Raw genomic sequence first — 16036 nt, 5'->3', positions numbered from 1 at the left:
AAGTTTGGATAAAGCAATCAAGTGGTTTATTTAATGTTTCCATGGGAGCGTTCGACGGTGCAGAGGTTTGTGAGCTGGTAGGAATATTTCTTTTTTTTCAAATTTCAAAATTTTATAACAAGCTTGAGGTTGGTTTATACCGTGACGATGGCTTGGCAGTTTTTAGTAATAAAAGCGGCCCTCAAATGGAAAAAATAAAAAAGCATATTGTCGAAATATTTAAATGCAATGGCTTACGGATTTCTATACAATGCAACTTGAAAATTGTTAACTACCTCAATGTGACTCTAAATCTTAGTGACTGCACTTTGAAACCTTATTTCAAACCTGATAATACATTAAATTACATTCATGCTGACTCAAATCACCCGCCAAGTATATTAAAACAAATACCACGTTCGATTGAACTTAGATTGTCTACAAATTCATCTAACAAAGAAATATTTCAAAATACTATTCCTCTATATAATGAAGTTTTATTAAAGTCTTGTTATAAATGTAGTCTAACATATAATCCTATAACAATATCAACTGCAAAACAGAGCCCGCAACATCATTTGGTTTAACCCCCCATTTAGTAAAAAAGTTAGCACCAACGTGGGAAAATGTTTTTTGAAATTTATTGACAAACATTTTCCTAATAATAATAAACTGCATAAAATCTTTAACAGGAACACAGTCAAAGTTAGCTACAGTTGTATGCCAAGTGTAAAATCTATTATAAATTCGCACAACAAATACATTTTATGCAACAATACAAACCTTAATCAACAGGACTGTAACTGCTATAATAAAAATCTCTGTCCGTTATTTAATAAATGTTTACTAAGCAACATTATATATCAAGCAACTGTTACAACTGATAATCTTGATTTATCTTCTAATGAAAAATCCTACATTGGGATTAGTGAGACTTCTTTTAAATTAGGATACGCTAATCACGTTAAATCATTTAACATCTCTAAATACAAAAATGATACGGAACTCTCAAAACATGTATGGAAGTTAGAAGAAGCTAATTTAGTCCCTATAATTAAGTGGAAAATTCTCAGGCGATGTAAAGCATATAATCCAACATCCAAGTCTTGCAAATTATGTCTCACCAAAAAATATGAAATTCTATATTATAAAAATACTAATTTATTGAATAAAAGGAGTGAGATTGTTTCTTGTGTAGACATAGAAACAGATTCCTTCTTTCCCAATATGACACTGGTGATTAAAAAAGATGTTTTTCCATATTATTATTATTATTATTATTATTGTCATTATTATTACTATTATTATTTGACGTCAGAACTCATTCCATTGTTTTTTTTTTAAATTTTGTAACGGTTTTTAAATCGTATTTTTGAACGGTTTTTTCTTGATTTAAATATATGGCTGATGAGTGCCGCAAATGGCATGAAACTTTAAGTACCGTAAAAAAGTTTTTTTTCATCTTACTTTTTTATTTATTTATTGATCTATTTTGTGATTATTTCACTTTATATTGATCACTCTCAAATCGAAAAAATTGATTATTATCATTACATAATCAAAACAACAACAATATATGACAACAATGCTTAGTTTATTTAAATCATGTTTTTAATTACATTCGGAATAATTTTTAATCTTTTTTAAGGTTTAGAACATTAACAAACATTAATAAACAAAGAATAATTTACTTTTAATGATTGTTTTAAAAATATGCACGCTTGGTTTAAATTATTTTTTTTTTTTTACCAATTTAAAAATATCAGTTTCCATGTAAATGTAAACAAGTAAATAATTATGCAAAAAAAAACCATTTCATTTTTTTTTTTAACATTTGTACTTTTTTAACCAATGCTTTTATTAACTCATTGCACAGTAGAGTATTTGTATAACAAAAATGCTCAAAAGTCACAAAAAAAAGTTAACATAAAAATCCTATTAAAATAAAATATATATTTGAAAATAGCGTGTAAACCATTATGTAATACAATCTTGTAAAAAGTACTAAAACAGCCATAAAATAAATTCTTGAGATCCAATTTTAAAAATGTTTCATACAAATTTAACTAAAGTATTTGTAATAGACTCAAAAGTCACAAAAAAAAGTTAAAATAAAAACTTTATTAACCTTATAATTTTCAAGCTAGATATTGTTTAATAAAATTACGTTATAAAAAATTCTACTTGCTTTTTTTCTTTTGTCACAATTTCATTCAGAACATGGTGTTATTGTTAGAATTTAAAAATAAAAAAAAAATCAAATATTTATGACAATTTGTTATTCCAGCTATTTTTATCATTTTGTTCAGTTTTGAAAAACTTTTAATTATGGAAAAGGAAGGTATGTACTATATTAAATTAAATTGTTATTGTTATCTCAAACAAACATATAAGTTTTATTTGTTGATCGTTACAAACACCGTTACTCAGCTTTGTATTTATTGTTTCTTTATTTATCTTGTAGTTTTGTCTGAAATATAAAAAGGCTGTTCACTTAAAGAAAGTTATATGAAATAATGAAAGATTATTAAGGTAAAAAATTTGAAGAAAAGTTGTCATTGTTGGAAGAACAGCTTTTAACAGTTATGAAATATCCAAGAAATCAAAAAAGTGCTATAACAAGAATTTTAAAATTCTTTAAAAGTGGTTTTAAGAAAAGATGGATAGCTGCAAATTATAAACATGAGAAGAAAGTTATATGAAATAATGAAAAATTATAAAGGTAAAAAATTTGAAGAAAAGTTGTCATTGTTGGAAGAACAGCTTTTAACAGTTATGAAATATCCAAGAAATCAAAAAAGTGCTATAACAAGAATTTTAAAATTCTTTAAAAGTGATTTTGAGAAAAGATGGATAGCTGCAAATTATAAACACAGTTTTATAAAAAACAATTAACAATGGCTCAAATCAAATATTGAATTACCTTATTGGTCAATAAATGTTTGACAGAGACCTGGACGACCATCAAAATCATTTATAGAGCTTAGTGATTGCATTAAGCGGCGAAAAACTATGGATCTGCGTGAGCAGGTGTCTGTTGATGAGTTGACATATGCAGCCAGAGTGAGAAAATTTATTAAAGAAATTACTGCCATGCCTACTAGAGCAAAAAAATACTGATAAGTATTTAACTCTGCTTCAAAAAGAGTAACTGTCAATAAATTAACTTCTTAAGAGGCACTAGAGCTGTTTGTAGAAGGCGATTTTACCAGAAAACAGTGGGAACTAATTCAAAGTAGAAACAAAAATGTTTACCCCTGCTACTCAATAATTCAACAAGCCAAAAAAGAATGTTACCCTGATAAAGAATTGATACAAGTAACCAAAACTATAGCGGAAATTCAACTACAAGTTTTAGTTGACCACACCACATTGCGCTTATATAAGTATGTCTCTGAGGTTGTAAAAAAGTGTTCAGAAGCAGAACAGAAGAATATAATTTTATTATCAAAACGGGGCTGTGTTGGATCACAACAAACAAAATTTAAGCAAAAATTTCAAAACAATACCGACAGTGATACAAATATTTTTCAAAGGTCTTTAGTACCTCTGAGAATGATTGTTAAAATTGATGGTGAACAGGAAAAAATTATATGGCAAAACCCAGTCACCTCTTCTCCAAGGTTCTGCAGCCCCATTTGAATATGCTTCATTAGTGAATTGAAAGACAACAATGGACAAGGTAGAACACATAAAAAAACCAAATAATGAATCTTAGGGAAACAAGGTTGCCCAATGAAATTGGAAAAATAAAGCATACTTTGCTTTTTAAAATGGTATATGGTAAAGTGTGCAACGCTGCAACTGATACTACATCTATTATGAGATGCTACATTTGTGGACAAACATCAAAAGATTTTAATAAATTTATTTAAAAAGAGCAAATCAATACAGAAGCCCTCTCATTTGGACTTTCCATTCTTCATGCAAGGATCTGCTTTTTTGAATTGCTTCTTTATTTAGCTTATAAAATACCTTTACAAAAGTGGCAAGCTCGATCAGACAAGTAAGTAAAATTGTCAAAGAAGCAAAGAAGAAAACTTGAACATCCTTGAAAGAAAAGTTAGGGCTTCAAGTAGATATACCTAAAGAAGGGTTTGGAAATATTTATCCATTTATTTAACCATAAAAATGAAAAAAATTACAGATTTATTTATAATTTTACAAAATTATGTTCGGCATCACTCGTATAGTTAAAAACTAGCCATTGGAGTGACACCTAAAACATACAAATAAAGCAAACAAATAAAGCAAAAAATAAACAAACAACAAAAAGTAATAATATAGATAGTGACCAAAGAATAATTATAATAAAAAGAAGAACAATAACTATTAAAAAAAAACCAGACTAATAACAAAAGGGAAAAGTGAATGAGCTGACATAAGAGATAATGAATGAATGAGATAACAAATGTTTAATAACCAGAAGGATGATAGAAAATAAAAAAGAAAACAAAAAGATATATTTAAAATAATACGATGAGACAAAAAAATATGAAATCACTTGAATAATAGCAGCAAATATAAAACCCAACAATAATAAAAATAATTAGCAACAACACCACCCACACAAAAAAAAGGAAGACATTAAAAACAATACACAGATGAACACGCCAATATAAACAATGCACAAAATTACACGACAGTATTAACAAAAATAGAAACACACGACAATATAAACAATACAAAAAAATATACGACAATATAAACAATACAAATAACATAAATTAATAAAACTTAGGATTTTTGTTGTTGTTTTCTTTTGATTACTTATTAAAATTTTTTATTTTTGAATATCTCAAGAACATTTTTTCTTTTAACTTTGCTTATAGTTGTTCTGTTTATTTAATATTTTTCTTCAATTTATATTCTTTAACATTTTCATTTCAGTTTTTTGTAAATCTTCTATTCTTATCAATTTTCCTTTTTTTCAGCTTTTCGCTGTTAAAAAAATACTTCCTCCATTTGCGATGTCATTGTAAAGGTAGAAATTATAAGGACGGCAATATGCTAAGAAGATTTTTTTCAAACCCGGATTTGTCTTCACAAATAACAGGTGTTAACTTGAATTTAATAAAACCTTTGCATGTTATTCTTGAAGTCATTTTAAGTGAATATAAAATCGATGCTGTTAAACACTAATAATTAACACTAATAATTTAAAGCACTATATATGATACACTAATAATTTAAAGTAAATAAGTCTTTTTCTTAATAATAAATTACTCAAAAATTTTTTTTTCTTTAAATTAAACTTTTAATATTGATAAAATACTGTGTTTCAAACTAAAAAATTGAAAAAATATCCATAAAATATTTTTGAGCGGTTTTGTCATACAAATATTCCATTGTGCGTTGTCTGTTTGTTTGTCTGTGAGCACCAAATCTTGCAATCAAATTTTGAGTCACTTCTAGATTTTCTTTAAATTTTGCATACATACTCTTGCTTGACGACAATACAATATTCAATAATTAGTTTCGTAATAAGTCAATTAATTTAGGTAATTTTAATTAAATTTATTTTTTATATGGAAAAAAAGAAGAAGAATTTTTAAAATAAGTATATTGATTGTTTTCATACTTTTACGCCTGTTTAGCATATTTGGATAGTTTAGCTTTTTTGTTTTTTTACACACACATACAGCCGAATGTCAATGAAGTAAAACAGTAATATCAGAAAAAGTTGATTGTAAAATTTTTGTTTTAATAACTTAAAAGCATTGAGTATTGAAAATTTGTTTTTAAATTTATTTTTTTGTTGTTGTTTTTTTTAATTTGTTTCAAAAGATTAACATTTATCATAAAGAATACATAATTATATAAATAAAACCAACAGTTTATTATTGATACTTAATATAAAAATTCATTTAAAGTGCTTTGTTACTTCATTAAAAAGTGTTTCGATAATATAAAAGCATTAAAGATCAAACTTCTAATTGTTAACAAAAAATTGTTAAAAAAAAATTTAAGAAAATTTTAAAAATTTTTTTAAATGTATTAACTTTAATTAATCTTATATTAAAATTCATTAAAGAGACTTTTTTTTTCCTAGAAAGTCACTTAAAAAAACAAAATAATTTTTTCTTTTTTAATAACGTTTATTATAAAAAGTGCATATTTAAATAACTTTTATAATATAAATTAAAAAAATTAAATACAACTGCCAATTATACTTAAAAAAAAATCATATTCAGTAAATTCTTACTTTATTTAAAAGCATTTGGCCTATATAAAAACGTTTGTTAAGAAGTTTTAATGTAATTTATTTCACTTAAGGTAAAATGCAGAATATTTTTCATTTAGCGCATTTTTAAAATGTTTTTTTAAAAAGCCGCGGTTGAATTGTGAAAGCAAAATGTGATTTGCCAGGTCACATAATGACATGTGATCGCATGTCTTCCTGTGAAACACTGGTGCTATGTAATAGGCTACTTTGTGATATTTTCATTGAACTTTTTTTAATCTTTTTTTTTTCAAGTGTTGTTAAAAGCATTTGAATACTTTGGTATGTTGTCAACTTTAGACAAGAAGTTGTGTGAAAAGTTGTATTCAAAAATTTACCAAAATTCTCATTGAAAACTTATGTAAACAAATCATTTTATCAATAAAATTAATTTCTCAAAAAAACAAAAAACAAAAATGTAATAGTACCAACTAATAAAAAAAACAACTGATGTGTTAATTAGTGTGTTAATTTTGCATACCTTAATTATGTCATAATTTGTTAATTGAAACAACAAATATTTTGTGTTATATACATATATATTAGTGGATCAATATAAGAAATGGAAGGCTAACATCAATCTTAATAACTTTTATCACAATAAAAAAATAAAAATCATACAGCCATATGTGCATTATCAAAATAAGCTCCACTTGGTTCTGTGCTCTTAATATCTTTAACAATCTTTCTTACTAATTGATCATCAAGCAAAATTCTTGGAGAAGCCTAAATAACAGTAAAAATATAAGTTCCTCAAAATTTATAATAGCAGTTACATTAAATATATATTTGGAGAGTTTGTTTAACAACTCATATATAAATTTGCATAATAGTTCATATATAAATTTGAAAATGTAGTTGTAACATTTATAGTCATAACTTTATTTTTAAAAGATTTGGTTTACGATTAAAACTATGACAAATAAAAATTTAAAACTGAAATCATTTCAAGGAGTTAATAACAAACAAATATGTTTGCTACAAACTACTGAAAAAATTAACAAACAAATAAATTTATAAACCAATAAACTTATAAACCAATAAATTTATAAACTAATAAATTTATAAACAAATAAATTAACAAACAAATAAATTTATAAACCAATAAATTTATAAACCAATAAATTTATAAACCAATAAATTTATAAACCAATAAATTTATAAACTAATAAATTTATAAACAAATAAATTAACAAACAAATAAATTTATAAACAAAAAAATTAACAAACAAATAAATTTATAAACCAATCAAAATTATATTAACAACAATGACATGGTAAATATTAAAAAAAAAAAAAAAAAAAGGAAACAAAAATATATTTACAAAACGAATAAAAAATAACTAATGGATTCTATCATTTAATATAAAAAGCTTCTACTATTTTTAATATATTTTTGGTAGAGACATCAATAGTTAAAGACCATCAATAGTTAAGTTTTTACAGTTGATGAATGAATTTATAAACTTTAGGTTGTCACTTGTAGTATGTAATTACAAATCATTTCAAGAATTAAAATTATCAAATTTTACTTAACACTAATGAACAGCTATTTTGGTGTAAAGGTATATGCAGCGGTTTTTATATGAATTTGATGCTCTGAATTCAAATATACGGTTAAATTTTGCTTATTAGCTCAAATTTTTAAGATATAATATTTTAGTGAAATATGCATTACACTATTTTCAGTGAAAATAGTGTAATGTATATATATATTTGTATGGCTTTTGTAATGTAAAAAATACTAAAAATGAAGTTCAAAACTTTTAACATATTTTGCTTTTTGTCTAAATTGGTACCACTTTTGATTGAAGAGAATTAATAATTTTTTTTCTCCCAAAGCTTTCTGACCTTCATATTAAACTTTCATTAAACTTTTGCATCAAGTGTTCTTACTATTGCCTATTAACTTCTTATTCACAGTATTTTTAAAGAAAAAGCTATTGCAGACTCATGATATTAAAATTCTCAAAAATCATAGCTGAATCTTGTTCTGAACCTTGATCAACATTTTATAATTTCCATGAAGTATGGATACTGTTATAGTCATAAATTCTTCTGCTTTAAAAGTTAAAATTGATGAAAAAGTAAACCTATGTTTAAAAAGAAAACAAAAAAAGACATTTGAAAATATATTAGACAAAGTTACTTGTTTTGCTAGAACAGAAGCATAATAAAGTAAGAGAAAAATTAGAGAAAATTATTAATATAGATCCTACTTTCAGTTATGCCATAAAAATAAAGTCTTTTTTTTTAACAACTAAATATAAGACATTTTTCTGAAGAGGAGTACCCAAGTGTATTTATATATATGGTCAAATTAAAGCTCGTAAATCTAGAAAATCTCATGCAAATTTTTATATCATTATTTAGGACACTTTGTTATTGAATATCCAATTAATTAGTTAAAAAACATAACAAGTTTTAAATAAAAAGTTCTTTTAAATGTATCAACAAAACCAGTAAAGAAATTATTGGCAGAGTCAGTAAACTTGATATAGTAAATTTAGATAAAGCTGCATAGCTTATTGCTAAAGGTGCTATGATTGATTAACTAAAATTAAACATATGGTTAATCTATTATTAGACAACCAAATCCATCAGACTTCTGTTGCTTATTTCCTCACTTAAACTCTTCTACCATTAATGGCCGAGATATTATCCATGTCACAATCTTGAATAAGCGTTCTACAGAAATCTTTTCATTACTCTCTAAATTATTTAACAGGTGATTAACTAAATCTTTTCCTGCCTGCTGGAAAACAGCATCTGTGGCTTTGAGATAAGCAATGATGCGCAATACCTTAACAATCAATCTTGTGTTTTTAACTTAGAAAAAAATGGTTTTAAGTTAGTTCAAAAATTAGAAAAATAATTGGCATAAAAGTAAAAAATAAAAACAAAAAAACTGAAGCTTTAGGTTTGGGCAAGTTAATGATTAAATACTTTTTTTAACTGCAAAGTGAAACTGTTCAAAGAATTTATTTATTAAAGTATGTTTTATTATTTTATTATTTTTTAATTATTTATTAAATTAATCATTATTTATTAAAGTATGTTTACTTTAAGGTTACTAAATATTTTTATCATTTTACTTTTTCAACTAATATCACTTATAATTACCTAACATCTTGTTTTGTTTTGCTGTTACACAGCAACTAAAAATAAAACTGTAATACAATAATAAACCTTTGGAGAAAGATATTCTTCATAAATATTGAAAGCAGCTTGACGAAGTTGTTCAAAGTTTTCTGACGAGGGCTGTTAAAAAAAATATAAGTGTATATATATGTGTGTATACATATATATATATATATACATACATATATATATATATATATATATATATATATATATATATATATATATATATATATGTATGTATATATATATATATATATATATATATATATATATATATATATGTATGTATATATATATATATATATATATATATATATATATATATATATATATATATATATATATATATACATATATATATATATATATATATATATATATATATATATATATATATATATGTATATATATATATATATATATATATATATATATATATATATATCACATTGTTTCACCATTAAAAAAATTTGCTGAACTTAAAATTGTAAATAGTTAAAAAAAGAAAAGAGAAAAAAAGCTTTGATTTTTTATTAAAGCACTCATTTTTAAAATGTATTGTCTTGAATATGTTCTTTTTTAAAGCATAATAAAAGTTAAAATTTTTAAAATATTTATTTTAAAAATTTAAAAATCTGTAAAGATTTTTTATTTATAAAAATAAAGAAAAAAAATTAAAATAATTAGAAAAAGGTTTGATGATAAATAGATTGATGAAGAGAAAACAACATGTGAAAAGGGGAGATTTTCGCAGCTTTTATGTTAGTATATTTATATATTGAATATATAAAATTCAATTTAGTTTTTAAAAATTTATAGACATTTAAACAGCTCACAATATGATTTAAAATTTTCTTTTTGTAGTGAATGGTTAAAAAATCCTTTCTCAAACCTGCACATCTTAAAATGCAACAAGCTTGCTAAAAGTATTCAATATTTTTTTGAACTGCCATATAAAACTATTAAAATGTTGATGCTGTAATCCGAAATGAAATAAAAAATGATCCCACTCAGGATGCCCTCAATCCACATATACAGCTTAGAAAACATTGAATGAATCAGTATCATTATTATAGAAAATCCTTATGCAACACATAATATAATTCAAACTTATTAAGTTATTTCAGAAATAAAACTATAACATGATATAATTTGAGGGATTTTCTTATAAGAATTATTTAATCGAACAATACCTTAAAAAATAATATCTTTTAGAAAAAAAACTGACAATTTTCTCATGCACACAGAATAAAATGCTTTTAGAAGTTCAGCAGCAAGATGCAAAATTTCCAGGTAATAATTGTCAGAGAAAAAGTTGTTATTGTGACTAAGGCTTTCTCTGCATGACCATCTTATGCATGGTTTTCAGTTAAAACCATTAAATCAATTTCAAGATTTTTTGGTTATCATCTGATTTCCATCATGGAAATAAAAAACAAAATTAGTTTGGCTCAATAAATAATACAACACATAATTTTACATGAATTGAAAAAAAAAAGTTAGGGAAATTCATTTCAAGATTTTTAACTTTCTTAACTTGCTTCCAAGATGTTTTGTTTTTTTTAATGTTTTTGCATTCCATTTCATATAAATTTCTAATGATCAAATTTTCTTAAAATCATCATTAGATACCAATCAATTATTAAAATAAATAAAAAATCATACCACTGCAAGTTTTTTATTGTGAGCTTTTGTAGTTTCTTCTGCAAGAATACACAACTGTTGAATGGCTGTGGCACGAAAGCCCTAATAAGTTCTTGATATAAAAATACTGCATAACAGATACATAAAAGTTATTAAAAACAAAATATATATTATAACCACATATAATAATCAGCAATATATTTAATGGTAAACATGCATAATATATGTGTGTGTGTGTGTGTGTGTGTGTGTGTGTGTGTGTGTGTGTGTGTGTGTGTGTGCGTGTGTGTGTGTAATATACAATTATTATATTTTGAAAATTTATGAATAAATTTTTAAAAGAATATCAAGCTGGTACTCAAAAGAAGCAAAACTTTATAAAAAATTCTAGAATAAAAATCATATTTTATAAAAACATGTTTTAAAACATTTATCTAAAATATATAAGAAAAAATAAACAATAGCTTTTGTGCATTAAAATTTAAAACAATTTTATTTACATAAAATAGACAATATTTCAAAATTTTTATAAAATTTTGCTTCTTTTGAGTAGCAAGTTAACAAACTTTAAAAAAAAATTATTTTAGAAAATATAAGGGGCTCTTTAAATATTCAAGACTCAGAGGGTACAATAAAAAGTTTTAAACCCAGTGTTGTATATATATATATATATATATATGTATATATATATATATATATATATATATATATATATATATATATATATATATATATATATATATATATATATATATATATATATATATATATATATATATACATACATACATATATATATATATATATATATAGATATATATAGATATATATATATATATATATATATATATATATATATATATATATATATATATATATATATATATAGATATATATAGATATATATATATTATTTATTTATACAGCTTTGTTTATTGCTGGCTAGCATAGGATTGGGTTTTCAATGCCGCTACCAGAAAGCTGGAGGCACACCTTCGCTGCTCTGTGGGAAGATAGTTTCAAGATTGTAACAAGACGTCTTGCAATGCGTGTTGGATTATAGTTCATTTTGCTTGTTGATGTTGCATTATCTCAAAAAGTGTCTGCTGTTTTTGGATAAGTCAGAGTTCTTTTTATTCATTTTAAAGAACATGTTATATTGTACTCAGCAACTGAAATAGTAACAAATTAAAGAAACTGTTACTGAGTTTTCGAAACTCAGTAACAGTTTCTTTCCATAGAAACTCAAAAAAGTAAGACACTAATAAAGTATTATATGCACAGTTATATGTTAAAGCACAAATATCAATGTGGCTCAGCAGATAATACAAGATCTCATTTAGTTAGGCAATAATAGTGTTAACACAAAATTAATCTAATTTAAATTTAACTTTCTGCTTCAAACGCCTCACTTATATGTCAGTTTCTAGCACACTGCAAAACAGCTAAAGAAAATTTTACAACTCTACAGGAGCTTCTCAAACACACAACATTCTACTATATTCTGGAAAATTATAAAAAATTCTCTCAGGGCAGTACCGTGAAATTTTTGAAAGGGAATTTTTTCGTAAAACAAAGAAGTTTAGGTTAAAAAATAAATATTTTGCTTGATTTTTATAACTGAATTTGCTTGAAACAAATACCACTTGGTGTTCGATCGCACCCAATGACTTCCCCACGTTACGTTACGTTACGTCTTTATAATAATATGTAGTATACAAATTATTATACAACAGTTGGTTTAATGACTTATATTATATATAAACATTGTTGAAACAAATATATATTACGCTAAAATGGTCTATATTACATTTCAAATTGGTTTGTGCGTGACCTTTTTTAACGTTCCTTGGAATAAAGGCCATTTTAGTCATTAATAGACAAAAGCTCATCCATTCGTGCTGCAGGAAATGATTTTTGGGAAAAAAAAGTTAAAAAATCACCCTAATATATATATATATTAGGGTGCCTCAAAAAACAACATTTTTTAATATCTGCTAATACCCCCTACATGTGTTCTATGTAACAAATTAATAATAAATTTAAAAAATTTTTAAATAAAAATTTTTTTTAGGGGTAGGCCCTTAAACATCAGATGGGTCCCTAATATTCTGAAAAAAAAAAGTTCTTCAAAAGTATATTATGTTGGGTCTCAAAAGAAGCGAAATTTCATAAAAATTTTAAAAATAATAAAAAATTTTTCTCTCTCTCTCTCTCTCTCTATATATATATATATTATATATATATATATATATATATATATATATATATATATATATATGAAAAAACTTTTTATATTTTTAATTTTTTCTTGTTAGAAGAATTTGCGCCAATTGTTCAAAATTACGCTTTTTGTGGTTTTTGACTTAATTTGGACAAATTTCTAAGAATTGGTGCAAATAGATTCTGATATCAAATCCATTTAATTTTTTCAACAATATTTTCACTATATATTCTTATAACATAAAAAACAATGTGCTTTTCAATTTAAAAAATATATAGTACCTATCTTTCAATGATTACAATAGATAAATTAGCACTTTATTTATTTTTTTAGGTTATTGTAAAGTGATTTTTTGTTAATTTATGAGGTTATTTTCAGTCATGTGACAAACTTTATTATTTTCACCTCATTTTGGTATCAAATAATTATTAATATATATATAAATATATATATATATATATATATATATATATATATATATATATATATATATATATATATATATATATATATATATATATATATATATATATATACTGTTATTAGAGCCTTGAATCAAATAAATCCAAACCCAAAACAGTTACTTTAAAAATGCGGGTAAAAGACTTTTGATCTTTTATTGTAGAATAATCTAGATCAAAATGTATTAATACACTCCAATACACACACACACACACACACACACACACACACACACACACACACACACACACACACACACACACACATATATATATATATATGTACACACTTTTTGTGTGGTTATTTTAGGTGCTCCAAGAAGACCAAATGGTTGGATCACAGAGCACTTGCTTCATGTCACAAAAACGGCTAAAGCAGGAATCAAACCACAGATAGGTGATATGTTGCGAGAACTTTCCAATAAGAAACTTTAAAAAATTTTCAGCTTATTCTTCTGTGTACATTAGATAGCATTTTTTTGTATTTTTATTAAAAATAATGATTTTAAATAAAGTGGATCTTTGCTGCTATGATCTACTGTATTACTAAAATAAACATCCCAGATCTTTCTCTTTTTCAAGTAAATGGGTTGCCTAGTAACTTTATACAAGCTAGGAAATAATTTCACTTTGACGCCTAATGTAAAGCTTACAAACCTTTTTTTGCTAACCTGCACTGTCTTAGTTGTTTCTGTCACTGGTTCCAACTGTATTCTATATTTTCAAATTTTTTCACAATGAGACACATTTCCCAAAATATTTCTAAATTACCAGAATCTTGATTTCACAATGGTTTTAATATCTAAGTATATTAACACAAGGAACTTTTGTAACCGATGGTATTTCCGAAGCCGATTGCAATGAGTGCCACGCTGACGCCTAATGTAATTCGTGATTGTTTTACAATTTGCAAAAACTTGATTAAAAATGTAATACATCAATTATTCCTTTATTGTATCTTTTTCCAAACCCATAATACTTTTTTATTTTCTGTTGAAGAAATATAGTTATATTTTACAAAACTATATTTGCAAGAATGATACAATCATCTAGGTTTTTTGATGTGTATATACGAAGTGCTTTTATGACAACTGAGCAGTCAATCTTATTTAATACAAATTTCCTGAAGATAATTTTTTGTTGACAAGTACAAAAAAGACAAGTACAAAAACAACCCTGAGTAAAGGCAACTTTGAATGATAAAATTCATAAACTACTCGAAGATTTCAAAAGAAATTTTATTTGTTTACTAGTCTATGATTTATTTATTTACTTCTTTGTTACTTTTCATTTTAATCTGTATCTAAATTTAGTTAACAAAATGAATAGCAAAGTAAATCAAAAGCAAATTTTTACACTAAATAAAATGAATTTATGAATACTAGATAAAGTGAAAGACTTACTTTTGTTTAAACACAACTTTTATTCATTTTAATTCAAAGTTATCCAATCAAATTTAAATTGCATAAATTTTAACAATAAGTTGCTTAACTTTACAGGCAAAGAATACGCTGCAAAGATTTCTAGTTTTTAAGTTTTTAAATATTTTTAAAAAAATTAAAAATAGAAGAATGATCAACCACAAAAAATAGCAAAAACCCCATCCCCCCTCCCTACTATTGACTTGTTGAGTGTAGAGGAAGGAGAGCATTTGCATAACTGCATAAATAAAGAATAAAGACAGTTGCATTCAGTTAGGAATCAGAAGCAGATTCTGTTTCTTTATAAAACACTTTGAATTGCACAGCTGCAAAGCTGTTAGGAAAATTCAAGCTACAAAGATGAGAAAGTCACGATAGCAGCACGAATCACAGAGTAAACATAAGCATTGTAGTTTGTTGCTGCTAAATCTTGTAGTAAAATTTTTTAAAAAGAAGTAGGAAATTAGTACCAATTAATGTGTACAAATATTTTCTTAATAAATGTATTTGTAATTATTAAAACTATTTTATATAATTAATATAATATAATATATATATATATATATATATATATACATTATATATATATATATATATATATATATATATATATATATATATATATATATATATATATATATATATAATATAATATAATATATATTAATATATAATAATATATAATATAATATATTATATATTAGTAGTTATTATAATTAATGATAATAAAACATTTTTTTAGTCATGATGAATTACACTGATCAACAAATAAAATTTTATTGTGCATATCTTGTTAACTAGGTAATTTTTTAAAACAAATTAAATATGCTGATTTCAAATATGCAAACCATTTTTCACCATCACGTCAAGTTGTAAAGATATTTGGGTTCAAATCTTTAGTATTTAAGGTAAAGTCCCTAATATTGTCGAAAAAAAAGTT

General features: G+C 24.3%; 1 protein-coding gene across 1 annotated transcript in view; it reads right to left on the bottom strand.

The window, feature by feature from the left end:
* Positions 1 to 16036, bottom strand: part of LOC100206823 (sorting nexin-13) — a 52875-nt gene that overhangs the window by 25859 nt on the left and 10980 nt on the right. Inside the window, exons 12-14 of the mRNA XM_065811048.1 lie at positions 11012 to 11092; positions 9392 to 9463; positions 6824 to 6928 (exon numbers count right to left, since the gene is read on the bottom strand). Of these exons, the coding sequence (XP_065667120.1) occupies positions 6824 to 6928; positions 9392 to 9463; positions 11012 to 11092 (258 nt within the window). The remainder of the gene's footprint in view (positions 1 to 6823; positions 6929 to 9391; positions 9464 to 11011; positions 11093 to 16036) is intronic.

This window comes from Hydra vulgaris, chromosome 11, assembly GCF_038396675.1.
Source record: "Hydra vulgaris chromosome 11, alternate assembly HydraT2T_AEP".
NCBI lineage: Eukaryota > Metazoa > Cnidaria > Hydrozoa > Anthoathecata > Hydridae > Hydra > Hydra vulgaris.
The sequence above is the reverse complement of the archived record's forward strand: the minus strand, read 5'-3'. Positions and strand labels throughout refer to the sequence as shown.